The sequence below is a fragment of the Haliotis rubra genome, unplaced genomic scaffold, assembly GCF_003918875.1.
Source record: "Haliotis rubra isolate DU_JTF1 unplaced genomic scaffold, ASM391887v1 Scf7, whole genome shotgun sequence".
NCBI classification, from domain to species: domain Eukaryota; kingdom Metazoa; phylum Mollusca; class Gastropoda; order Lepetellida; family Haliotidae; genus Haliotis; species Haliotis rubra.
The window spans coordinates 376,191-404,024 of record NW_025767412.1 but is presented as its reverse complement, the minus strand read 5'-3'; the positions used below and the strand labels follow the sequence as shown (position 1 = coordinate 404,024).

The 27,834-nt window shown below is 37.6% G+C and overlaps 1 protein-coding gene across 3 annotated transcripts; it reads left to right on the top strand.

The window, feature by feature from the left end:
* Positions 1-5,650: 5,650 nt before the first annotated feature.
* On the top strand, positions 5,651-21,668 carry LOC124258702 (LHFPL tetraspan subfamily member 3 protein-like). Of its 3 annotated transcripts, none has more exons than XM_046692776.1 (4): positions 5,651-6,251; positions 12,689-12,922; positions 13,742-13,759; positions 19,495-19,621. In XM_046692776.1, exons 1-3 carry the CDS (start codon positions 5,837-5,839, stop codon positions 13,750-13,752), a joined length of 660 nt encoding a protein of 219 aa, XP_046548732.1. In that variant the 5' UTR covers positions 5,651-5,836; the 3' UTR covers positions 13,753-13,759; positions 19,495-19,621. The 3 variants fall into 3 exon arrangements, with proteins under 3 accessions (XP_046548732.1, XP_046548733.1, XP_046548731.1); XM_046692777.1 differs by having other exon boundaries at positions 13,742-13,763; positions 19,495-19,606; XM_046692775.1 differs by lacking the exon at positions 13,742-13,759 and having other exon boundaries at positions 19,495-21,668.
* Positions 21,669-27,834: the final 6,166 nt, after the last annotated feature.

Genomic DNA, 27,834 nt, shown 5'->3' with positions numbered 1-27,834 from the left:
TTTTGTTTTCTTTGTTTATTGCTTAACATTTGCTCAGCAATACTCCAGCAATATGTCGGTGGTCTGTAAACATTCGAGTCTGGACCAGACAAGCCAGTGATCAACAGTATGAGCATCGATCTACGCAATAGGGATACGATTACATGTCACCCAAGTCAGCATGCCTGACCACCCGATCCCGTTAGTCGCCTCTCACGACAAGCTAATGACCAATTCAAAAACGGGTCTTCACGGGTCAAACATTCAAAAGATATGTACTGATGCCTACCATCACGTGACTGTATAGATATATATATGCATATGGGGGCGGGTGTTCAGTCCTGCTATCAATTAAAAAGATTGTTAACTTACATAACAGTTATCTATAGTTTCTGTTATGTTTTATGTTGACTGACTGACTGAGTTTGGTTTTACGCCTCTTTTTTAGCAATATCCCCGCAACATCACGGCGGGGAACACCAGAAATGGGCTTCACACATTGTACCCTAGTCTGTCTCACAGTCCCTGAACCACATTATTTTCCCTACTGCCAAGCCCTCTCTGCAGTGCTAAAGCCCTAAATAAAGCAAGTCTAGATTTCCTCAGGTTCTGAATCTCTGGTCTCCCTAGGGCTCCTTTTCAATATAAATGGGCTTGTTTGTTACTATCAAAATTATATATATTCAGAGACTAAGCCTTAGTCTAATTGTACCCATGTGGGGATTCGAACCCGGGTCTTCAGCGTGACGAGCCAACGCTTTAACCACTAGGCTACCCCACCGCCCGTTTTATGTTGAAGTATTATGACTATAACTATATACTCAAAGATAAACGGTATTGTGACACACAAACAACACACAGAATCAGTGTTAAACTGTTACTGCTGCAAATGAAATGTTATTACATGGAAAGACAAATGTTTCAAGGAATGGTAACGATCAGTAGTCCATACGAACTGGCATATGGAACTGTGCCACAGCAGAAGAAGGGTTCACGCGGTTAGTAGCGAGTGTGTCCACCTTGTGCATTGATGCAGGTCTGGCACCTTCACCTCATTGAGGCCACTAAACGTCGATGGAATATGCCTGGGGAGGAACATTCCATATCCGAGGAAGGAGTTGGTGGAGTTCCCGCAGCGTTGTTGGGGGAAACAGATGACGTCGTAAATGTCGATCCGTTTCATCCCAGACGTGTTCATTGGTTTCAGGGGACCTTGCGGTGCGGGCCAGGGTAACACATCAAGAATGCTCTCATTAAGATATTGCTGCACAACTTGAGCAACGTGTAGTCTGGCGTTATCGTATAGAAACGTCACTCCAGTGCCCTTCTGTTGCAAAAACGATAAAGTTGGCGTCCTGGCACCTCACGGCATTCAAGTTTCCTTCAATCACGTGGCGTCCTTGTTGCAGCTGTTATCCCATCGGAGAACGCTCCACTTCCAAAGCGATCCCCTTCCACACATGAACTGATGTGGCGTTCGCCTCTGCTCGTGGAGACACGCGTCCTGTCGTTAACGCGGTGATGAGAAACATGACTCTCGGTAAAGATTGAGTGAATGTGTTTAGTTTTACGCCGCTTTTAGCAATATTCCAGCAACATCACGGCGGGGGATCGACACCAGAAATGGGCTTCACACATTGTACCCATGTGGGGAACCGAACCCGGGTCTTCGGCGTGACGAGCCAACGCTTTACCCACTAGGCTACCCTACCGCCCCCTCTCGGCAAAGTGAACTCTTCTCCACTCGTCTTCCCCATCGCAAGTGGTGTCTGCACCACTATAGACGTCGACGTCCCGGCGCCAGAATTGGCTGCCGAGTTTTGCACGGATGCCATAGACGCATATGGAACTGTCTTGAGATGCACCTCTCTTGCCAAGTATGGTACATTCTACATTCTGTATGAGTTGCTGGCTGGAACCTGTGTCGGAGGTACATAGTTCGATTCCACCGGTGTTGACGTTGGGTCGTTATTGGTGGACGACCACTATACGGGGGCGGTTCATAACATGATTGTTTTCTTGAAAATGACGCCATAAGACCCAAACGCAAGTGGTGTTTCTGTGGACGATGAATCGACGAGCAACGACACACTCAGGTACCAGACTAAAACATACCTATAGCTCGCAATATGTCCTTGTCCCCGATGTGTGGCATGTTGAACTTGTTCCAGAGCGATGAATAGTGATGAATATGGGCTTCTGCATTTTTACGACTGCATTGAGTGGTAATAATAAACGTCTGGTTGTCTGGCCTTTTAAAGTGAATATTATTGGTCCGTTTTTCTCTCAAATATATATGTTTCTTGCGAATTTCGTTCAGTTCGAACAACTGCTTGATTGCGTTATCAAACCCTTTCTCTGCTTCAAATCCAAGAATTCATTCACACGACTACTAATGAAAAGTCCATGTCACAGAACTTTTGCCTCTGAGTATGGACGTTCAAACAAATAGTGGAACACGCTGATATAGACGACGATGCCTGTTTCACGACACGTTGGGCGCCATTTGGATGCTGTATTTCAGGGTATAGTGAAGTCCTGGCTGAAGCCAAGTTATTATTGCCAGTGTGTTACAAAAAACCCATAGAAAGCTTACAATGGCACCGTTGTTCTATGTGAAGTTAGCAGCGTGTGATAATGGGTACCATCGTTGTTAGTGTGATGAGATTGAGACGCCACAACGACATGTTTCTAATTAGAGAGGAGCTTACACATACCGTAGCCCACTCACCAACCATTTGCACATAAAAGAAAGGTCGACTGTAGCATCCTTGTTCATGATTAACGCGGGAACTGACGGCTTCATCGGGGCGTTGAAGTGAATGTAACGTGAGCGAAATGCTTTTATACCATAAAAAGGAAGTTTTGTATATGTGTAATCTGCATAGCCTAGAGCAGATAATCCCGTGATTAATATTGCAAGCAACTTCATTAGTAGTCTTACGTCATCAGGGGACGATGACACACCATCAAACAAGTGACCAAGACTGCGCATGACCGATGAAGATCCGGGTTAGAATTGATCTTCAGTACCCATGCTTGTCGACCCAATCATATAATTCGAATAATTCATGATGCTAACGTAAAGGCCACATGAGATAATGCACGCTGTCGTCCGTGTATTACAAGTTTATTCACCCAAAGAAAGCAACTTTCATTTAGGGCACATGGACTTAAGAATAATGAAAATTATTATGGATATTAAAACTTTTATTCTGTGGAGGCGACGTTTCGACATAGGTTCTAATGTCGTTGTCAAGCAAGTGATACATGAGTAACAAATTGAGAGAATATATACATGAGTTGTTATTACAGTAGATAGGGAATGAGTTGTTTTTACAATAAATGAGGTTGATGTACAACGATTGTATAAGAGATTGAGTAAGTTGATAGGAAGCCAGTAGGGTGACATACAAGGACTGACTGACTGACTGAGTTTGGTTTTACGCCGCTTTTAGCAATATTCTAGCAACATCACGGCGGGGGACACCAGAAATGGGCTTCACACATTGTACCCATGTGGGGATTCGAACCCGGATCTTCGGCGTGACGAGCCAACACTTTAACCCTTAGGCTACCCCACCGCCCCTACAAGGACTGAATTAGAGCTTATACAACCGAAGGAAGCTAGGTGGATGTTTATACAATGGATGGGGTTGATGTACATAGTTGAATTGAAACAGATAATGTACACAAGAATTATTATTGGTTACTTTATCAAGTGATGGTAAGCATGTAGTATCCTTCCTGTTGAGGGCGGGTTCTATCTTCTTGATGTGTACTGCTAGCAAAAGTTTACGAATTTTGTAGTCTGACTGGTTCTTTCGTAAACGGACAAAAAAAGTATACACCCACTTTTGTTTGATTGCTGCTAAAACTTTATTAACTGTTTGACAAAGAGGGGTGAGAGAGAGAGTGTCTGTGGCCCTTGAGTACCTGGGGTAGCCTAGTGGTTAAAACGTTCGCTCGTCACGCCGAAGACCCGAGTTCGATTCCCGACATGGGTACCAATGTGTGAAGCACATTTCTGGTGTCCCCCGCCGTGATATTGCTAAAAGCGGCGTAAAACTAAACTCACTCACTCACTCTTACCTGATAGTTATAAGCACACACAGTTTGAAAGTTTGCGTCGTAAATATATTGTATCAATGTTTATTCGCCTTTTATAACTCTGGTGAGAAAACAAAAATAGTAGTTGCACAATGTTGACGGTTATTTTCTTTCCAAATATGTGTCCCGCCGAAGAAATAGTCTGAACATGGCCCCAAATGTTCAGTATTAAAAAAATAAATGCCAACTTTATTTTTGTTGCTTAAAACTTCGGGAAGGTGTGCCACGAAGTTGAACTGCTGTATTTAAGTAGTGTCGAAACGTGAGGTGTGTTACCTACGGTCCTGAATTGAGCGTGACGGTACCGCTCCGTACACACGCTGCAAATGTCACAGGTAGACGACATTTTCATCATAGTAGCAGGACAACTAGTTATGTTTCAAGTATGAACTTCAAGTGGATCGTTCACGTATGACAATGTGTTGGGCTGTGTTTAAATGAAATATCGAGTATTTACAAGAGAATATAGTAACCAAACATAATATAATATCTTGAAAATGTATTAATTTTAGAACGTGTGTCACTCTACGTGTTTGAAGAATAACTTCCAGTGATTATTTTTTTCAACGCACTGTGAACTACAACCAGAGACCATATATCGCTATATGGTCTCTGCTACAACCAAGCATATTATTACATTTCACTTTCGCCATACCGTTACGTCATACCTTCAAACAACAACCTAACCTATAACCTTTACTTTCGATTAAATAAAAATCAACGCCAGAGAATATCAAGTCTTCTTTTATCCAACGAGAGCGTAAAAGGCAAAATAGCGGTCGAAAGTATATGAACTGATCACTGAAAATTTAGCCCTGAATCACGAGGATGATATAGAACGCTTTTAGAAAAGGTGTAAATGCATCCGGCCAACTACCTCCTCTTACAAGGAATACATTGAATGATGTTTCCCTTACAAATTGACAGTTTTGAAATATAAAAAGAAGTATAATAGCTCAAGTTTTTCGATGACATCATTCTATGCATGTAATTAAGGAAAATAATAGATGTTTTTGTCATAGGAAACAATGTTAAACGCAAAATATTTTAAAGTCAGTTATTTATTGTATTAATCAAACTTGGTATGAGATCCAAGAATTTCACTAGGGGTTATGATGCAATGGAATTAGGAGTGTAATTCAATTGTATTTTGAACATAATAACGAATGATAGTACTTTGATTTTGCCGTATGGATATTTGAATTCTTTAAATTTCTTTAACATGCTGGGTAAATTCACTTGTGTTTTATAAAATAAGTTTAAATGACAAATGTCCACACATCTCTAATCTGTGAAAGTAGCTCACACAGTTATTATAAGTTATTAATGGTTTGTATGAATTACTGTAATATTTTGTCAGTTTGGTTTCGTGGTGGAAGATTTCAGTACAAATGTATTGATGAACCAAATCTGGTATTCTTTGCTAAACGCCTGTTGGACCAGCAGACGGACGCGGGCGAAGTCAACAGCTAGAACACCAGTTGTAGGTAAACAGCATTTTCACCTGGCTTGTTGTCTGCTATTCTGAAACCTGTCAGACCGGTCTCTCGAAGCTAATAATATTACACTGGTTTTCATTCAAGCAAGGTGGGCAAAACACTGGAATTGTGGTTGAATACAGCTTGCCTCACCCAACGTCACCCCGTTCACCTGGATTGGATTTGGTGAAAACTTTATTGGAATAGTTGCCGAAAACGTGTGAGTTTTAGTGAAAGTTTTTCGGCGACGAAACAGCAAAGTTGCCGAAATGGATAGAGAAATAGAGTATTCGACCGAGGTGACGAAAATTTACCACACAAACTATGTTCGAAATTCACGTGCGGTAGCAGTGTTATGGGCTATATTTACCATTTGTTTTGCCATTCTGAATATCGTGGCATTTATTCAACCCCAGTGGATCGGGGACACGGGGGAAAGCAACAAGGCTGGGTTCTTTGGCCTCTACCAAGCTTGCGAAGAGAACACAGGAGCTAATGATTTCGAGTGTACGGGAGACTTTATCCAGTTTGATACGATTCTGAATGGTTCGTTCAGAGCCGCTGCCTTCTTCGTTGGTGCCTCGGCGTTGCTGTTCCTCATCTGCTGCTTATGTCTGATTCTGTTCCTGTTCTTGAACACCGCTACCGTTCTGAGAATCTGCGGCTGGCTTCAGGTGATCGGCGGTGAGTATAACGGCATACCTGTCGGCGGCTTCTTTGATGTTCACCTGTACCGCCATTTCGGGTGTATATGTATAAAATAAGCTGATTAATTAGTTATATTACTTAGTTGTCGCTTACGTTGGGAACCGATATGATGATAGTGATGAAACGTTAGCTTCAGATGCTTAGCGTGAAATATGACCTGGACAAACAAGGTTCAAGTCTAGGACTGTTATTATTACTGAGATACTTTGGCACAGATTTACCTGTTGTACAGCCAAGAACCTATTGTTTGATCTGATAATTAAACATCTACGATGACAGTTTAATGTGGTAGATTTTTAAAATAAATTACTGATATATGTTTACTGTTAGTTATTTTACATAATTAAGATCAACTGAAAATAATGAATTAAATAGTGTTATAGCAAGCTGTTGTTGAAAGAAATGGAAAATATATATTCAGTTATTGGTTGTCCCACACAGCATGCATTCCAGTGTCACCATATGTAAAATAGTTTTGTATGAGTAAAATAATTTATATTGTGAAATTATAAAATAATTAAACAAAACAAAATGTTGTTCTGGATTATAAAATTTCAAAACTACTATGACAAACTCTGTATGAGTGAGTGAGTGAGTTTGGCTTTACACAATATCCAACAATATGACAAGGAGGGACACACATTTTACCCATGTTAGGTACCCATTTTACAGAGTGACGAGTAGATGCTTGAACCACAAGGCTACCCTGCTGCCCAAGCTCTGTACAAAATAAATGCAACAAAGTATGCAATTCACTCACTCACTCACTCATATTACAAAATTACCATGATTCCCAAACTTTCGGTACTAGACAGACAGCCTTCCACACTTAATGAAATTTTAAGAACACCTGATCTGTGATGGCTTGTAGGTATTCTATCATGCAACACACAGCCTTCCAATTGTGCATTAGTTCTTAACATTTTTAACTTTTTGGTTAAGTTGAAATTAAGTGAACCTATGTGACCACAGCTGACCCAAGGTTTATCAGCTTTTCTCATGTATAAATGAAATGATGGAGGCTATCATCCACATCAAGCTTACACATCGTGATACATTGCTCCAGTAAACACTCACTCACTCACTCATGAACTCGTGAACTCACTCACTCACTCACTCACTCACCATGAAGCATGCCCTAACAAAGGAACCATGACAAGATTCTCACAGTATCCTCAGATGCCAACAGTAATAGACTTTATCATCTACTGGGAAGGTTGGTACTTATATCATGACCCCTCAGACCAAACAATGATACCACACCCAGAGCTCAGCATTAAGAGAAGCCTGTTACTGTATCTGAGCAGGGTATCCCTGTTAAACTGGCATGGTATCTCATTAGGTAGCACCATGAAACTGGACCAATATAAGTGCAATAATCATGAACTTCATTTCACCTCAAAATCTTAAAAATACCTTGAAAACATGAAATCATTATTACACATGAAATCATTATTACACATGAAATCATTATTACACACAAAATCATTAAAGTTTAAATGTGAAAATTGAAATCATTATTATACATGAAATCATCATTACACATGACCTTATTGTTTCTATGGAGTTTTGCTTACGTTCTTGTCAATAATGTGGGTAACAATATCTGTAAGGCCATAAAACTTAATTGTTCGATTTTCATCCTGTCTCGACACTGTCCTCACATCAATTTGTTGTCAGTGTACCTTCAGAGATATGTGAAATTCACTGTTTGTCCACTTCATCCTTAGCTGATGAATACACAATTTACATAACCTACAAAATATTTGTTTTCCAGGTAAACCCCAGCTGTTGACAATAAAAAATACCCAGTTGCTTTAATATTTTGTTTTCAAAATGACAATTTGAATAAAATTAATAATTAATATATTGTGTCCTTATGATATAATATTCCTGTTAATATACTTTTTCAAATTGTTTTTAACTTTTTAGTTGTAAAAAATGCTTAAATAGGTAGTATCTTCCTTTCAAAAAGCTTAAAAGTTGTAATTGAACACGATGTAATTGATCAATAAGATTACAGACTATCACTTGTAACCTTGACGAAGTGTATGTTAGTGTTTATATATGTTTAAGTTCAGTGGCAAGCTTTGTGTAGATTACATGTAATCTGCCCCCATTCTTCTCTCTGGGCTTTAAGTCAGTGCTGAACATCACCCTCCAACACACAAGCTGTTATACTTGGCAGAAATGGTGTTTGTCTCACACGGTCACCATATCTTTACCGTGTATTTAAAAAATCAGGAAATGGCATTATTTTTGTGAGTTTGTATTGTCTCCATTTGTTGTTCCGTAAATTTTCTCAGGAAATATTTGTTGGCAAGAAACACTAGATCCAAATTTTTTCCTTTTAATCCTTTGCCAAGTATACAGGTGCTATTTCAGTACTATGTTATGAATTTTCAAAATAGATGTCTTAGAACAGAAGGGTATGTATAGTCATGGAACCCAGAACTTTAATGATTATTGAGACAAAACAATAGTTTTATATCATGTTAATTACCGGTAGTAATTCTAAATAAATTAACAATTTCTGAGAAAACTCTGAAAAAAAAGAATTCTGTCCAATTTTTAAATGTGTAATTTCACATTTTTTCCCAATATTGGTGACCCCTTTTTTTAAAAATGGTTTTGTTGAAATTGCTTGTAAATAAAAAATAGGGAATTAATTAGTATTAGTTTTATGTTCATTCATTAATAGTAGTACCAATGTGAAGCTTGAAAATTCTTCTTTTTCTCTGTTTGTGATAACATACTTTGAATTTAGACCAACAATTTGATGTCGCAACTATATAGCAGGCCTAATGAGTGTGAAACTGAGACAGGTCACAAGGGTAATCTCTTCACATATTTGACTTGAGGAAGCAGAGTAATGAAGAGGGTTATGAATGACCACCCACCAGCCCATGCCAACTCAATGTTTAACCACCTTGTCTAATTCTTTGTTAAAATTAGCATTAATGTTTGTGTTGATCTCAAACTTCAGGTAAGATAACAATAATAAAATCCCCGTAAAACAAATATCCTTTGAATTGGTTACACCCAAAACCTTTTTCAGGTGTAATGTAATCTGTGTTCTAATAGCTTGTTGTTCAAATATATTTGTAAATAAACATTTATGAATAATGTAACAAAAGGTAAAAATGGATTTAAATCAATACCTGTTTATTCATATCATGAAACAAATAACTAATATGTTGTCATTGGGTTTTTTCTTTTCCTTAACATGTTTACCTGTGTGTTCTCCGATGTAGATTATATGAACGTTTGTGATTGCAATGATCAGGCAGTAAAACAGGCAAACAAAATCATTATGTTGTCTCAACAATTGCCCATATTTTCATCTCAAACAAAAACCTGCACATACATTTCATCTAATGCTTTACACAAATCAGCCCACATAACAAACCATCAAAAAATCAAAGCTGCTTTTAAATTACATTTTTATTAGGATAATTTTATCTCCTTTGAAGTTTGGCCTTGTGTTCTCATATCAAATCTACACAGTATTGACAGGGAATTTTCAAATCAAACAAAAAAGCCCAAAAATATATCACCTGAGGCCGTTTTTTTCACAGCCCTATTTGCAGGAATCTTCTCATGTAAACGAGCTACCTTGAAGGATTACCTGCATATTACTGCCACATATAGAGGTGTCTTTGTCCAGGAAAAACAGTTAGTTTGTCATAATTCTTTTGCAAAAGCTTGGATTTGTGAGTCTTGTGACTCCCTCTGTAGGGAAACAACACTGTCAACATGAAATATCTTTTTATACACCCTCCCTCTAGGAGTCCCATATTTATAACATGTCAGAGTTCACTTAAAATGTGGGCATCTTTACAGTGAGATCTACCAAGTGGTTTTGTTTGTGTTGAACATGTTGAAGATCAAGTCAGGTAAAACTGGAGTAGTGACAACGTGAGTGTCTGAAAGGCTTAATTTTGAAACCTTGACTTCTGGATATACCTTGTAGCGTCTCTACACACAGCCCATACATGACAAGGGTGGGTCCGGTAAATACTTAGGGTGTCACCGGGACCTATATCTCCTTAACTGGACATTCTTCAACTCATCAGTGGAAGATCTCCATTCTGTCATCATCAGTTTTGATGATGTAATGGAATAGTATCTAAAGTTTGTAACTATTTTCACCTATAATAGTAACATTCCCGCCTGCCCGATTGGTCTATTTTCATCTTGGACGGTCAAATTTCAAAAGAAGCCTGTCTGGTGATCTGGTAGATATCTTTACCCCTAACAGTAAATATTTCATAATAGCAGACAGGTTCTCTTGTCGTCAGTTTGAGATGTTTAAGGTATTATGATGATTATATTAAACTACTTACGATTAGACAGTTCATGTACGATAACCAATCACAACACGTGTACTTTCAGTTTACCTAAACTCTGTGCATTGGCTGTTAGTGCTATGTAGTTCATTGCGATGCCTACAAACAGTAACCTGACTAACCTGATTTTGTTTGTTTTTATTGTTGAAAACCGGACAGGCAAGTTTGTATCTGGACTGGTAATTTTTTAAAGTTACCATTCCCGCTGTCTAGCTTGGAATTTTTGGAGTTTTAAACACTGCTATCATAGGCGGATCCAGAAGGGGGGTGCAGGGGTGCGCACCCCCCCTTTTGTCCTGAAAGTTTATTAAATGACCATTGAAACTCAGATGAAAATGACATGTGCACCCCCCCTTTCTAAAAAAGCTGTATCCGCCCCTGGCTATATGGTACTCCTTTTGTGAGTTTCCCATACAAGACACTTCTAAAAGCCATTCACATGTTAAATTTGTCAGGGATTGAGAGGTAGAGGTAGTTACAGCATCGATGAAACTGAAACTTTGGTGATGGTATGTTACTGTCTGGTAGGTGAGTTTTATCAGTAGGTGTCTGATGATTGTATGTTACTGTCTGGTAGGTGAGTTATATCAGTAGGTGTCTGATGATTGTATGTTACTGTCTGGTAGGTGAGTTATATCAGTAGGTGTCTGATGATTGTATGTTACTGTCTGGTAGGTGAGTTTTATCAGTAGGTGTCTGATGATTGTATGTTACTGTCTGGTAGGTGAGTTATATCAGTAGGTGTCTGATGATTGTATGTTACTGTCTGGTAGGTGAGTTAGTAGGTGTCTGATGATTGTATGTTACTGTCTGGTAGGTGAGTTTTATCAGTAGGTGTCTGATGATTGTATGTTACTGTCTGGTAGGTGAGTTTTATCAGTAGGTGTCTGATGATTGTATGTTACTGTCTGGTAGGTGAGTTTTTATCAGTAGGTGTCTGATGATTGTATGTTACTGTCTGGTAGGTGAGTTATATCAGTAGGTGTCTGATGATTGTATGTTACTGTCTGGTAGGTGAGTTATATCAGTAGGTGTCTGATGATTGTATGTTACTGTCTGGTAGGTGAGTTTTATCAGTAGGTGTCTGATGATTGTATGTTACTGTCTGGTAGGTGAGTTATATCAGTAGGTGTCTGATGATTGTATGTTACTGTCTGGTAGGTGAGTTTTATCAGTAGGTGTCTGATGATTGTATGTTACTGTCTGGTAGGTGAGTTATATCAGTAGGTGTCTGATGATTGTATGTTACTGTCTGGTAGGTGAGTTTTATCAGTAGGTGTGTTACTGTCTGGTAGGTGAGTTATATCAGTAGGTGTCTGATGATTGTATGTTACTGTCTGGTAGGTGAGTTATATCAGTAGGTGTCTGATGATTGTATGTTACTGTCTGGTAGGTGAGTTATATCAGTAGGTGTCTGATAACTCAATTGTAGAAGCAGAGGAAAACACATATCTTGAAATAGAAGACGATATTCTCGTGTATAGTTGCCAATGGTTAGTGTAAGGCTTCACCCTAACTGTGTTTGTTTTGGTACAGGCATCCCACTTGGATGACACTTTCATGCAAAACACATGACTGAGAGACCTTAGGCCTACACAGATAGCCGAGCAAATCCATGGACCAGCTAGGCATACAGTGTTAGTCGTAGTAATTTGACGGAGTAATTTAATGTTTATTAATCTGCCAAACTTAAAAACTTAAAGACTGAAAACCTCTATAAACAAACAAAGAACCAGAATGACAAGGTTTTCCTTATACCAACAGATCCATTAGAATGAAAACATCTTGATAGTAAAAACAATCAATATGATTTTTATATGAAAGAAATCTTTTACAAATATAAACCATCATTAAAAGTGAAATACGCATTTTAAACTCTAAAAAACTGTCAGACCAATAGATCCATTAGAATGAAGTGGTGCTATAACATTTGAGATCCAAACCAGGCAAATATCCTTTTTTCAGTGAGCTACAAATTATTTTTGTGATGATCTTCTTAGTATTTTATTTTTCACATGTTCTAGGCCTATCAAGCAAATTTTTCATTTTCAAATTGTTTTGCAGCTCTCTTCCTCATCCTTGGCTGCATTGTCTACCCCAACGGCTTTGACTCCCGCCTCGTCCAGGACATCTGCTCCAACAGTGGAAGTTATGACATCGGCACCTGTGGCATCCGATGGGCGTATATTCTTGCCATAGTGCTCATCTTTGATGCTGTGATACTGGCTACGTTAGCGTTCGTTCTGGCAGCCAAACAAGCTAAGCTGCTACCCGAGGTGTATGGGAAGAAGGAGAAATGTAAGTGGTTTCATTTGTTAATCCACAGATTGTATCATCAATATCTTCATGGTTCCTATAATCAATACTTTAAAACATTGCATTAGTCAGAATCTTCAGGTTAGTTAAGGAACCTTCTTGTAGACCATATGTTAGTGTAGAGATCTGGCAAAAGTGAATTGAAGAAACATATCCATGTGTCACTTGAACGAAAATTTGAATTTTATCAATTTTTGGTTTAGTAAGTCTTCATGTGCAGTAGTATGAAATGTAGATGTAGTGCTAAAAAAACACTCCAAAAAGAAGAAGCATTTAATCTCTAATGTTTATTCATGAGCATGTATCGGACTCAATATGTCTTTCTTAGAAAAGAAAAAGAAGTTCAAAGACATGCTGAAATTTGCATCTTGATTCAATATATTTTTTACTGTCTACGAGGATGTCCTTTTGACTCATGTAGACCTGTATTTATTTATGTGATGTCCAAATTTGAAAGTAATGGCCTGATGTCATTCATGTGAACAGCCTGTGATGTCAATATGTCAAAAATTCTTTAACTTTTCTTAAACTTAAACTGTATAATTTGACATTTGAGAAGCTCTTATATCTTTCCTCGTCCTTTCTGTTTTAAAGCATCTTATAGGATTATGTCCTTTTCTGAATGTTACTGAACAAGAAAAGTTCTGGATCATTGTTTTGGGGAGGATAGTTTTCATCGTAGAGATTTAAGTACACAACTTGATACACTTATTCCCCTAAACATTCATGATCCGTAACTTTATTGTCCAGTATACAGTGATATGAGGCACTGAAATAATTCCCTACATACTCCTATTTCAGCTGGAAAGTAGAATCTCAGTAGGTATATAACAGTTGTAACACCATCTTGAGTTTTCTGTGTAACAACATGGATTCTAACACGTCAGGAATGACAAATGTTCATAGTTTTAAGTTTCTAATACCTTTTCAGATTCACAGCAATACAACATATTTTTTTCTTTTTTAATAACTGCCTTCTTTTGTTCCTGTATGTAGCTTGTATATTGTTTATGAAATTGTAATCATTCATGTTGCCATAGTTACCTGTCGCTGGAAACAACGTTCGGCCATTTTAGTTCTAATGGAGAAAACCTTTCAGGACAATACTATCTGACATATTTTGGTGAAAGTCTTTTGTCAGTAGAACAAACTAGTAAATGGGTTTTGTAATGGTATGTTTTGCTGAGTGTGTTTTGAACTTGATGATACCAAGATGAATCTTGAAAACCTGTACCTTGATTCCAAACAATTACAAAAAAGAGCACTCCCTCACAGAGCACCAGGTTATACAATATCTCTGTTAGATGTGTCTGTTTGGCTGGATGAGACGAGATGGTTAAAGAATGGATTGTTACTATGGCCGACATGAATGATTATCACTTCTTTAACAGTTGTATCTTTTCAGTTTTGTGTAATTAACTGTTCTGACAAACTAATCATAACATAAACAAACAAATACTACCTGGGTATGTCATGCAATATTTTCATGCTCATGTTTAACTCTATATGGGATTTAATGAAGTCCAGTGGCTTGATTAACGATTGACTTCAGTATATTTTGTGTTTATGGAGGTATAGATATAATTCAGTGTACGTGGAGTGAACCCCTCATGTTGACTCATAAGCACAGAATGTTATATTAAAGTCAATTCCCGTTATTAAGTATGTCAACAGTAATATTTTCACAGGTGCTTATTTTATCATAAACACAAAAAATAAGTCAACAATACAGGGCACTAAGACAGTCATAAGTGCCATACATTAACATTACCTTACGACTATCTTAGCGCTAAGAGAGCTTCGAAAATCTAGTCCCAGGGCCGTAGTTAACTTTTTTAACAGGGGGGGGGGTGGCACTCTCAACGTTAAAGGAGTGTCATATCAATACTTTGATGCATAAAAAGTAATCTGCAAAAATTCCCCCCTCTCGGTCTAACCATGACCCTGCAATATGAAATAAGGTGACATTGACTTGCGCAAGGAAACAGCACAAGCTCTGGCCTTTCTGTTGTGAAACAAAGAGAAAACAATAGTCAGTTAGTGGGCGTGGCCTGATCATTTTAGGTTCAGAGATCCCGATCCATGTTTAAAGATGTTAAGTGATGCTACTTGTTGTCACCCTGCCTGGAGATAATTTGAAGGGGGCAATACAAGGCCTGGTTTGGTTGGCTAAGAATTTGTATCATGTGTCAGAGTGGGCCATTGGTGTTAAACTGTGGTTGCTGTCTCAGTGGAGTACAGGAGTAGCACTATAAAATGAGCATTAGTCTAAACTAGACACCACACACACATATGCACACACACACACGCACACACACACACAAACATCAATCCCTGTGTATAGCACAATAATCTGGAATGTGACATGACATCCTATTTCACCTCACCTACAACAGCATTATATCTAACTAAATTTAATGACATCATTGTCTCACTGTAGTGTCAACTAACAGAAACTTAATCACCTAATACCATGCATGGATGTAGGTCAATAACAATAGGATATCATTCTTGAATATCTCTTAATATATCACCTCTCAGGTATTAACATTGCTTGGTTTATTTTTGTGAGGAGTTATGTTATTCTTGTTATGACATCCACAATGTAGATGATATGAAAAATTCAACTTTGTTGCATCTTTTTAAGATAAACATGTTACAATATTGAACATGAAAATACAATGTTCTATTTTGGGTCATTTTCTTGCTGACATTCATGACTGTGCAAGTGAAACTTTATGAGTTTTGATTGGTATGAGTGAGGTACTCTGAGGGTGTTACAAACATAAACTAATTTATTGTTCACTCCATGAGTTATTGATTTATATTTCCAGGTAAATACAACATCATATCATAAGATATGTAATTCATTTCAAACTTCTAAGATATTTTTATTGTGGCTCTATTATTGTAAGAATACCAAACATAATGATTGGTCCCAGAGATGGAACTAGCTACCTAAATACTAAAAATTGCATAATTTCCAAAGTAAATTCTACTATTTGATTTGCTGTAATAATGATTAGTTAGTACGTAATTAGTAAATGCTTTTTTTCTCTGTATTACATTGTGGATTTTTTTTGTATTCTGTGTGATTAATCTGTTTAGGATAAAATAATGGTTGGAATATTTATTGTTTGTGTTTATATCATGTTTTCTAATTACCTTCCAGAATTCTGTTTTGTCCATCAGCTTATTTCTTTACTTACCATACTGTCTTTGCTACTATTATTTTATGCTCTAGACCAATACTATTTCTATCGAATATTTCCAGTTGCAGCAAAATAATCTGCCCCGAAAACATTAGAAAATATTTTTTCAATAATATAATGTAGGCCTGCATGATCCTTTTTCATGGAAAACAGCTTCTGTTTTGTCTGTGATGAAGTTTCAAGACTACTTAGTACTTTACCAGGTGAATACTGAGAAAGTATCAATGTGTATGACTGGGAGATGCATACACAGGATTACTGTATAGAAATAGCAGTAACCGAGGAGCCAGTGGGATAGACATGTATTATAACCAGCCAGTACACTGTACATCCATATGATTTAGTGGCGACTACAGAGCCAGGTGGACCTATCCTTAATTCGGGAGCTATTCTGATCTCTATGTCAGGACACAGTCAGCTGATACTGTGTAAACTATTGTGTAAACTGTCGTGACGCTAATGAGAGGTCTGATTGTGATGTCATTGTTTGAGTACCATACCAAGAGACAACATGCCTAGACCTAGTCAACTCATCCTGTACAGTAAATATTGTTGTAAAATTAACTTTAATATCTAAAAATAGCTAACCCTATTTTCTGCACAATTTCTTACCTCCTTTTTTGATCAGATTTCTTTGAATAAATCTAATTATTAAATAAACTTGACAACTCTATGAGCAACAATGTAAGGACTATTGTCTGTGTTCTGACAGTGTAATTAAAGGGAATAATTGTGTTATTATCAGGTTACAGAGTGACCCAGGGGAGTTTAATTACTGCTGCTTGGTCGGTATTTCAGTTATATCAAAGCATTACAACTTAATGTGGATGTAACCATGAGACTTGTGAAAGCCTTGTAAATTCTGGCATGGTGCTAACAAACCAATAATCCCATCAGTGCCAATCTGGGATTCAAACCCAGGATAGTTACTTAATGCGATAAGAGGGAACTAGAAACACTGGGCAGGAAGATATTGCCGTATAAATTTGGGTACAAGGGTTTACCTAGACCTGTTCAAATATCGGGCCCTGTCAGTGTGCAGCTTATGGTGAAACTTTCTAAACTACATAACAAATGGATCAATTCATTCTAATGAAAGCCATAACACTGATTACACTATTTGGAACTAAAATAACACTAGAAATAACTACACTACTCAACATTTGATGAGGACCAACATAGTCATCTGCAGAGGAAAATGTGTTCCTTAGCAAACATTGAATAGTATATTTATAACTAGTGAGGTGAGGTGAAATTGGGTTTAACGTTGTACTAGAGAATATTTCGCTCATATGACGACGTGCATACATGTGTATGTGTATGTGCAGCTGCTTGTACTAGCCCAGACTGAAGCTGGTTTTATAGTGCTAGCCCACTGAGATACCATGCCGCAGTGAAGCATGAATACCCCACTCAGACACATTATACTGACTCCAACCGACCAGTCCTTGTTGTACCCATTATTGCCGAGCGCCAGGCAGGGACCAACAAGTACCATATTTTAACGTCTTTTGGTATGACGGGGTTGGGGATCGAACCCGCGACCTTCCGCTCTCTGGGCAGACGCTCTAACCACTACACGACGGAGGGGGTCTATAACTAGTTTTTACTATTGGCTTTGTACAGCTAACTGAGAGAGGTAACTACATATCTCTGAAAACAGGTCCAGTAAAGAGGAAAAGGCTTAAACACTGTTTTTACATGACTGAAATACCTTGGAATGTAGGAAAATGAACATTCCAATTTTGTACAAAAATTGTTATGTTCCCAATAATTGCCTGCCTGCAAATACTGTAATATTCATTAGTTTGATATACTGTCAATCAGAAATAAGGCCACCATGGTAACATTTCACAAAATGTGAAACATGACAAAGGTGTTTTTAGATCTTGATGTAAGCGTGAAACAAGCAAGTCTTTTAAAACACAGTCGTCTCTGTAAGTGATACATTGCATGCTATTAGTGCGTCAATTTCCCCCGAAATCCGCGGCCCTAAGTTAGCGTTGCTTCTATGTTTGAGGAAGCTGGGATCACATTGGTGTGCAAATCTCGTCACTCAGTCTGTACAAACACTGGAAGGTTATCTGGAATGCTGGGGTGTCAGCCATTTTCTTCAGCGACTCTTTTGCTATTGATGTGACCAGACTTCAAAACAAACTGGCGCAATTCAAGAATGTTAATTGTCTCTCAAATTTCTCCGTATTCGGACTTGGACTTGGGTACATGGTATCGAGAAACAAGGAAACTCTTGTCTTCTTGTTTACATTCATGGACATTTTTTGTTGATTTTTAGATTATCTTTTTTTTCTTATTTTCTGTGAACAATTTACAAGTCAAAACATGTTAATGGTGGTTGTTGCAATAAAGTGTAGCATTTTCTTCAAGTTCAATATTAGATACAATAGTATTGGTCTGGAAAAAGTATAATCGTAGCAATGTCAATGTGGTAGGCAAAATGTGTGTGTGTGTGTGTGTGTGTGTGTGTGTGTGTGTGTGTGTGTTCTGAGGTGTGTGTGTGTGTGTGTGTGTGTGTGTGTGTGTGTGTGTGTGCAAATAGATAAATAAATTCACTTTTTTTGTTCTAACACCATCTTGAGTTTCTTTGTAACAACATGGCTTCTAACACATCAGGAATGACATATGTTCATAGTTGTAATTTTCTAATACCTTTTCAGATTCACAACAATACAACATATTTTTTTCTTTTTTAATAACAGTTACTGCCTTCTTTTGTTCCTGTATGTAGCCTGTATATTGTTTATGAAATGGTAATCATTCATGTTGCCATAGTTACCTGTCGCTGGAAACAACGTTCGGCCATTTTAGTTCTAATGGAGAAAACCTTTCAGGACAATACTATCTGACATATTTTGGTGAAAGTCTTTTGTCAGTAGAACTAACTAGTAAATGGGTTTTGTAATGGTACGTTTTGCTGTGTGTGTTTTGAACTTGATGATACCAAGATGAATAGTTTGTATATACTGGTCATGCTAGTCGTGATGGCTGACAGAGAGACTGTCAGAGCTCAGACCCTGAGTAGGATATGGGATATATCTGTGGTTTAGTACTCATACAGTCCACCACTATTGTTTTGGGCAGAGATTCTGTTGTATCAGGTGGTTGTGATATAGCTGGATTATATCTGCCAACTGTGTTAACAAGATTTACTCACTTTCACGAACCTGATGCAATAAGTGAAATAGCGAGACAATTGCAATTGCTCTTTCAGTCAACAATTTGTACATTTCCTGTGTATTGCATATTTTAGAAATTCATTCCTGGGCTTATTTTCAAGTGATATTTCATATACAATTAATGATGTTGATTTGTGCTTACTTGCAGCTGAGCTGAATGGATTTGCAAGCGACACTCTCTCCAAGAGATCTGGATTCCCTCCCTTGTCTGAGGACAGATATTCGGAATATTCCCATCGTTCAGAGAAGTCTAAGCGTTCCAACCACTCCAGCAGAATTGTGTAAAGTGTATATATCAGAGTATTTAGATATATCAATGGACTAGATACTGCACTGTGACTGTCTGCCTTGTGACCTGCAACAAAACAGGAAGTTGACCTCCCTGCATGCCGCATTGCACATGTCCCAACTCATACATGCGAATCATGAAAAATATCATGACTGATGCGATATTTTTAAGAACCTGAATTTATTGTTCTAATTTCAAACTGCCACAACCTGTTTCAAATTTCAGAAAATGTAAAAATCTTATTAGTCCGAACACTTTGCTTTCTGAACTGTCTGTTTGACACATCTTCATCTGTACAGCCTCAAAGTTTAAGTCTGCTAACCCAAGACTACTCAATTGTTCTCAGGACAAAATTCCGAAGATGGTTGTCCTTAACTTTTAGAATTTGAAAGGTATAATTCTGAACTATTCTTGTGCTTCAGTTTTGCTTCAATTTGAAATAAATATAACTCAGAGAAAATGTATAATCATTTTTGTCTCTCTGAAGCAGGACAATCTTGAAGTGAACACAGGATTTAAAACATCCATATATTCAGGGCTGCATATATGAAGGTTATCACTCCATAGCAAAGATTTGTTAAGACGAATTCAATAGAATCGAAACTGTCCAGAGTACAGGAATTTACTGTATTATTCTTTAGTCTCGGGCAAGGTACATTGTGTGAGAGTCACAACCTGTACAGTCACACAACACATAGAAATATTCTCCCACCAGATGCTAGTGCTTATCAACTATCTGTAGCAGTAGACTGACGTATATGTGTGTGATCTAACAATGATGGGCTCGTTATATGTGTGATCCATCAATATTTGTGTGATCAAATATTTTTTAAACCTGACATATTTTCTGTAAAGTTATTTATGCTTTTACAGATATTTGAACCTCAGAGAATCTAGTTATGTTATATTTTACCCATAGATGTCGTATGAACCACAAATAACCGTGTTATCTAAGCACATATATTCATGCAAACATGATCATGCTGACATACTCTGAGATAAGCATCAGATTTTTTAATTAGTTGGAATCAATTGTTTCCTCTAAAAAAATATAGCATTAATAAAACTTTTATGTTACTTAAATACAGAAAAAATTTAAGATATTTTTTCAGGTTGGATGTACAAAATTATAACTAATCAACAATATATTGCTGAATATGAATTTTTTGTTTTGTTTTTTGTACTTTGATAATATTTTTGAGACTTTTTTAATGTTGCTTTGATGTGTAATGACAAGTGTGTGTCTTTCTGTCTGACGATTCAGTGACAGTGACTGACGTTGATGTTTCCAGATCATCACTGGATGTACCATGATTGATTTCACTCTACATGTGTTTACCTGCTCCTGACCATTATGTACATTATTTGTATATTGTTTGTGTACACACCGATGTAGATATACACTGTATATAGATATTCACATTTATATACATCAGATTTATATCTTTATAGTAATAATTTTAGTAATCAAAGTCTTTGATCTGTACTTCTCCCAGGGTAAAGAAAAAGAAGTTTGTTCATGTCTTTTATTTTTTTACAAGTAAAGCTACTATTGGCTGTTCAATTATTCATTTGCAGGTCTGTTGAAGAAATTCCCACCCAGCATAGCATTCCAACTTCCCACAGAGTTTGGTGAATGACAATTAAATTAGATTTCTATTTATTTTTTATGTTATGTTCAATGTTTAAATTTGATATTGTGAAAAAAATTTAATCTGTAAACGAGCTCTTTTAAGCAATGTATAATTTGATATGACTTAATTGCATGTACATGTACATACACAAACAAGCTTAGTCGATGTGTGGTGGGACATGAAGACAGAGCTCCCCACAGAATGTCATACTGTGTCATTCCACGTCAGCATCTCTTGCAAGCTGTGGGATGTTTCACAACATTTTCATGTCATCAAATTTGCCAAAATCTGGATATGCTATCCTACATTTGATGTGAACAGAATTATCATCAAACTAAACATGTCAACCTTGAAATATTTGTAAATTAATGAAATGCTCGAATTAAATATCAAAATTATTTTTTGTGTTTTGTCTTTGTTTACTTCATATTAAACTTATGGCTGCTTGATAGCCAAGTGGTTAAAGTGTTTGCTCATCATGCTGAAGATGCAGGATTGATTCTTCTCATGGATACAGTGTGTGAAACCCTTTCTTGTGTCATCCACAGTTATATATCTGGAATGTTGCTAAAAGCAGTGTGAAATCATACCCACTCTCTCATGGTAAACTGCTGGGTCATGTATGAGATAGACTTGCACAAGTCTCTAAGGAGCAAGGCTATGTTAGAGATAGTTAAGTAGAATGTTTGGTTGGATGGGTTTGTGGGTCAGTGTGTTCGATTCCCGACAAGGGTACAATGTGAGAAGGTAATTTCTGGTGTACCAACCATAATATTGCTAAAGTATTTTTAGACTAACACAGTCCCTGAATATATAGAATTTTGATTGAAACAAATAATTCCACAGAAATTGAAAAGAGCCCCAGTGAGATGGGAGATTCAGAGCTTGAACCTGAGGAAATCTAGACTTGCTTCACTTAATGCTTTAGCATTGCAGAAAGGGCTAGGCAGAAGGGAAAATAATGTGGTTCACAGACTGCAAGATAGGTTAGAATATTGTTTGTGGGTGTTACTGTATTTGTTGTTCAATGCAAGGAATTAGAATTTTAGAACCAAATACTCCATAACATGTGGCTGTGAAAACAGCTTCACGAACACTCTGTGACACAAATATCACGTGAAGTCAGGTATGAATACAAGATGATACAAGCAGTTACAAAGGTGACATGAACATTTTTATGAAAATTAATGCCAAATATAATGTACCGGTAAGTACAAGAGTTCCAAGTCCACTGGGGGCGGTGGGGTAGTCTAGTGGTTAAAGCGTTGGCTCGTCACGCCGAAGACCCGGGTTTGATTCCCCACATGGGCACAATGTGTTAAGCCCATTTCTGGTGTCCCCCGCCGTGATATTGCTGGAATATTGCTAAAAGCGGCGTAAAACTAAACTCAGTCAGTCAGTCCAAGTCCACTGTTTCATTAGTTAATCCAATCCACTCAATCTGTTGGTTAGATTTCATTTGATTCTCTTCGATATTGGAAAGTGTTTCCACACAATGCTGTTGTGAAGTTATCATTTACTGTATCATGTATCATTTCATGACCTTGACATTGTTCCTGTATCTCGTCACAACAAAGTGTCTTGAGCATAGGAATGTACTTTATGTATTACCACACACATGCTTGAAGATCCGGCTTAGAATTGGTCTTCAGCAACCCATGCTTATCATAACAGGTGACTAATGGGATCAGGTGTTAGGCTCACGGACTTGGTTGACACGTCATTGTATCCCAATTGCGTAGATGCTCATACTGTTGATCACTGGATTGTCTGATCAAGACTCGATTACATGTACTTGCAGACCACTGCCATATGTCTGAATATTGCTGAGTGTGGTGTTAAACAACAAACCAACCAACCAACAAATTGATATACACAAGCAACCTCGACATGTCTCCTTGTCTGAATCTGACTTTACAGACACTATAGCATGAGAATCAAGAAAGTATGTTGTGACTGTAATAAAAACACAACAGTTGAGCTGCTTTTAGAAAAGATAATTCCTGTGTAATACTTATTTTCAAATGAGGGCAATAAATTGTCAGACTTCAGACTTGATGTGTCATCAACGTCTTTGTCAACTTTCACTCTCTCAGCAGCCAAACACACATGTTTTTTAACGGTATTTGTGAAACAGTAGATTCTGAGCATTCTAGTCATGAACCTAGTCACGTCTTCCCTGCTACGTGAGTCGTCCCTCCCTCGGTGTGAGTCACAGCAAGGCAGGGTGCAGCAACTACATATCCCGGGATTAGCACGTGACCTTCTGGGAGGACCTTTATTGAAAACACTTAGGTCATTTTGCTATGGGAAACGCAGTATAAGACAAATTATGACATTAAAAGGGTTTATCATACTAGAATCACATCTTTCGTTCACAAGTACAGTGTAATAATTTATGTTTTTTGGCTAACAATGGTAAATATTATGTGAAAATTTTGGTGATGATGACATGGAAAGTGAATCTGAGAAAAATTTGGTCAGTGGTCAATGAAATTTCAGCTCACATAAGATAAATTGTGTTTGATATGCTGGAGGAAATTATTGACTGAGCATTTCAGTACCCTTTATTCAGAATGTCTACTGTTCAACTATAATACTCTTTCTGATCTCATTCAGCATGGTTCGAGAAATACATATTTTATACAATTTCAACAATAAAGATTTGAAAAGTTCTCATTTTAGGTTGCTTCACATTGGACTGTCAGTACTTATACTCAAGTACAATGGAATATGATACAAATTACAAACAATTTAAGGGGTGAAATAAGACAATGTTTTTGATAACCATACTTAACAGATACTCAAGACCTGTATGCTCAGCTGTAAGAATTCTGTGCATGTGAAATATGTTCCATTAATGTGTCACTTGAGCACTTGGCTGTATGGAAAGGTTGGTTATGAAATACCATGCTCTGGGGATGTATTAAATATAGTTAAGACCAGCAATAGCTGCTCATGTGCCAAGTATGTAAATATCACTTGCCAGTGTTGGTGGTCCTAGTATTATAGAGTGAGGAGCTGACCCTGTCATCTGAGGAACTCCTCTGCAGAGTTGTCTCCCTTGGGTGTTCCAGAAACCTGTGATTGTCACTTAGAATCCTGGATCAATTTTCAAGTGATCCAATATCCAAGCTCATTTGTTCCACTATAGTGGCAATATCTGACCTGCATCATGTGGAGATTTCCCTCACCATCAAGCAACATGATGTGATGTAACTGAAATAATGTCAAAACCCTACTCACTCACTCACTCTTGTTTTCTTGAAATGAAGCTATATCTGTATTGCTTGTAAAAATTGGTATAGAAATGTCCCAATTTTTAAGTCTCTGGTTTAAGAAAAATTGATTACATTTTCAAAAGTTACAGCAATTAGGGACCATTCATAAGTTATGGGTAGGGGGGTCATGATGATTTTTATGGAGAAGCATGTACAATGTGAATGGCCCCCCCACTAAAATTTATGTACAAAGCAAGTGAACCTCCCTGCATGTCATGTACAAAATCAATGACCTCCCCTACCCCTTCCCATAATTTCTGAGCATAATTTTTAAATATTATTATGTACAAAACTGCTGAACCCCGTAGTCCATGTGTACAAAATTTATGACTCCCCTACCTCCCCCAGAACAAAATGTGTGACCCCCTTCAAAATCATCATAGACCCCCACCCCCAGCCATAAATTATGAATACCCTGTCATCAGCTGATCTGATATTTGATGGCTTTTAAACTCCTAGTAAGATTCATTATGTTTGATGAGACACTCTTAAAATAATGGGCAGAGACAAAATTACACAAATTTTCATTTTGCTGATAAATCAAATTCCTGTTGAAAAGAATAAAAAAATGAACTTGTTTAGAGCATAGATTTGCAAGCCATATAAACATCCCCGCAATATTCGGCCATGAGAGGTGGGAGTGAGATCGACAGCAGCGATGCGGAGACAGGCTTGGTGTGTCAGTGAGATGTTTGTCTAGCTGATGTGATTCACTGAATGGAGGAAGATGGTGTCTGCCTGTCCTCCCACCATCACCTTTAACCTGACCTGAGGGAACACACATGTACATGTTCTCTCAAATTTAGAAGTGCAGATTGCGACAAAACTGTTTCAAATGAATCAGACACAATGTTCTTTGTCACAAAATCTCTTAAGCTTTGAATGACGAGCACTGCATTTCGTAAGGAAGCCTTGACATCCATGTTTTTCAAATACCATGTTTTCTTAGTAAAGTGCACCCTTTATATAAAAAAGAAACAGCTGTGAAGAGTGGGGTACACATTGTACACATGATAGTGATTTTTTTTGTGTATTATTACTTTCATGGAACATTTCAAAATTATTTATATTAAATTCTGAAAAATCCTGTTTGGTTATCAGCAGTGCAAGCAGTGTCAGAATACCACTACAGATGCCTTGACACAGTGTTTGGTTTACAGGATGAATATGTCTGGGTTCAGACTGGGTCCTGCTTTATGTATTTAGTTGTGAGTGTTCGAACTTAATGAAGTCTGTAACTAATGGGGTTGTAGTGACCTAGAATAATCTGTTTAGTGCTGTTGGTGTATTTCAGTCAAGGCCCATTAAATCATAATTTTTAAACATTATAAAGGTCTCCTGGACTTTAGTATTACATGGCTTTTTTAAAAATACTGATGGGACAAATGCTGATAGGCCAATTGGAAATTATAAAAAATGAGAAAAAAAAAAAGTTACTCAGAAACACCTTTTCCATCATTACTGTTTCAATTTCTTATTCATTTAGTTTTTATTTACACAATTTAGGGAAAGCTGTCTGTAAAACATGAAAAAACATAGTATGGCCTTAGTATGCTTAAAATGTGTAAAAGGAAGCTACCATCCTGTGATGAAATTAATGATAAACTGCAGAATTCTTCAGTTGTGAATCCACAAGGATATTTTTGTAGACCTAGGAAGTGTCAGAGACCGATGTTCCTTCAGACTTCAGTCTCATCACACTGACAGTCGGTATTGAGCTGCGTTGTTCTGTAATTAAGGGCCTCGTCTAACACATGGAGCGCCACACAACTGCAGGAAATGTCAATGTAACTCAAGGCTGACCTTCTAATTTCACTAAGCAAACATGAGACAGTTTCAGCCAGCGAGCTATTTCGGTTTCTTATAACCTGCTTGTTTTGGGGACAGGCAACAAGGTATTACTGATGTGAATTCTGCAAAGTCCAAGTGAAATAATAAGTAACTTTGTTAAAATCTCACAATTTAATAAAATAAACATGATCTGTCAAAACAGGTTTCCGCCAGAGATATCACTTGGCAATACTAAATACAGCTATACTGAAGCTGCAGCACAATGCTGCACAATGTCATTGTTACCATGACATCATAGTCAAATGACATCACTTTACTCTCTGCTGCTGAAGCTGGTCAGCTTACCAGGGGTGGAAATAACCCATTGCCCGACGTCCAAGTCCAGTGTTTTTTTCTGTCGGGCAAGCAAATTTGTATATCACACTGTACCGGTGTCCAGTTGACTTTCCAATGTTAATTATGCTGTTTATTTAAAAATCAACAAGAAAACGGCCGGTATGGTGGAAAAATTATCAGGGCAAGTAATTTTACATGTGCCACTGTTCCGGAGTACACTAGCAATTTTAAAGTTATTTCCACCCCTGCTTACTATTTACAATATACAAGTCTGCAAAGACATTTCATGCAATGTTAATGGGCATATCCTCTAGTACCAAGCAACCATTATGGAACTAGCTGTATTCAGAATGTGGTAATGTGTACCGTCAGACAGAAGACCAGTGAACACCTGGATTAGAACTGATCTTCAGCAACTAATACTTGTCATAAGAAGTGACTAACAGACTTGGGTGGTCAGACTCGTACATGACACCACAACCACCCTTCAGATCACCTTCCAACTGAACCACGACAACCAACAAGCCTATGTCAAAACACACAACAAGGGGATGGAATATGTTGATATAACAGTTTATTTAACCAATAGTGACCATAGTTGTTAGTTGACATTGATTGCTGGTGAAAACACAAACCCTCAGTAGACGTTCATATATCACAGTTGACTGGGTCAAACAAAACAGCCATTTTGCAAAAGGTAAAATGGAAGGTGAAAAAACCCAGCTGACGTTCTGATTCCATTTCAGAACAACCACTGACGGAACAGGTACATAAATCGAACATTTTTTAATACTTTATACAGATGAGACTTGTTTGACACATTTACATACACAGTGCTTGATGAGACTTGAGATCATTAAATCAACAGACATTGTACTGATTAACAGTAGAGAATCCAAGCAAAAACACTGAAAACAATGAAAGGTAAATAAATAGAAAACCAGTATTCTATATCTTAAACCACACTTTTAAAATCTTATTGTTTAACTGGGAGGGTGAGTTTTAGTTTTATGCCACTTTTAGCAATATTCCAGCATTATCATGACAGGGGGCACCAGAAATGGACTTCACACATTTTTCAGTGAATTGAAAAACACGTGAACCCCTAGGCTACCCCCACCGCCCCTATTGCTCAAATATTTCATCTCACAAGTCAA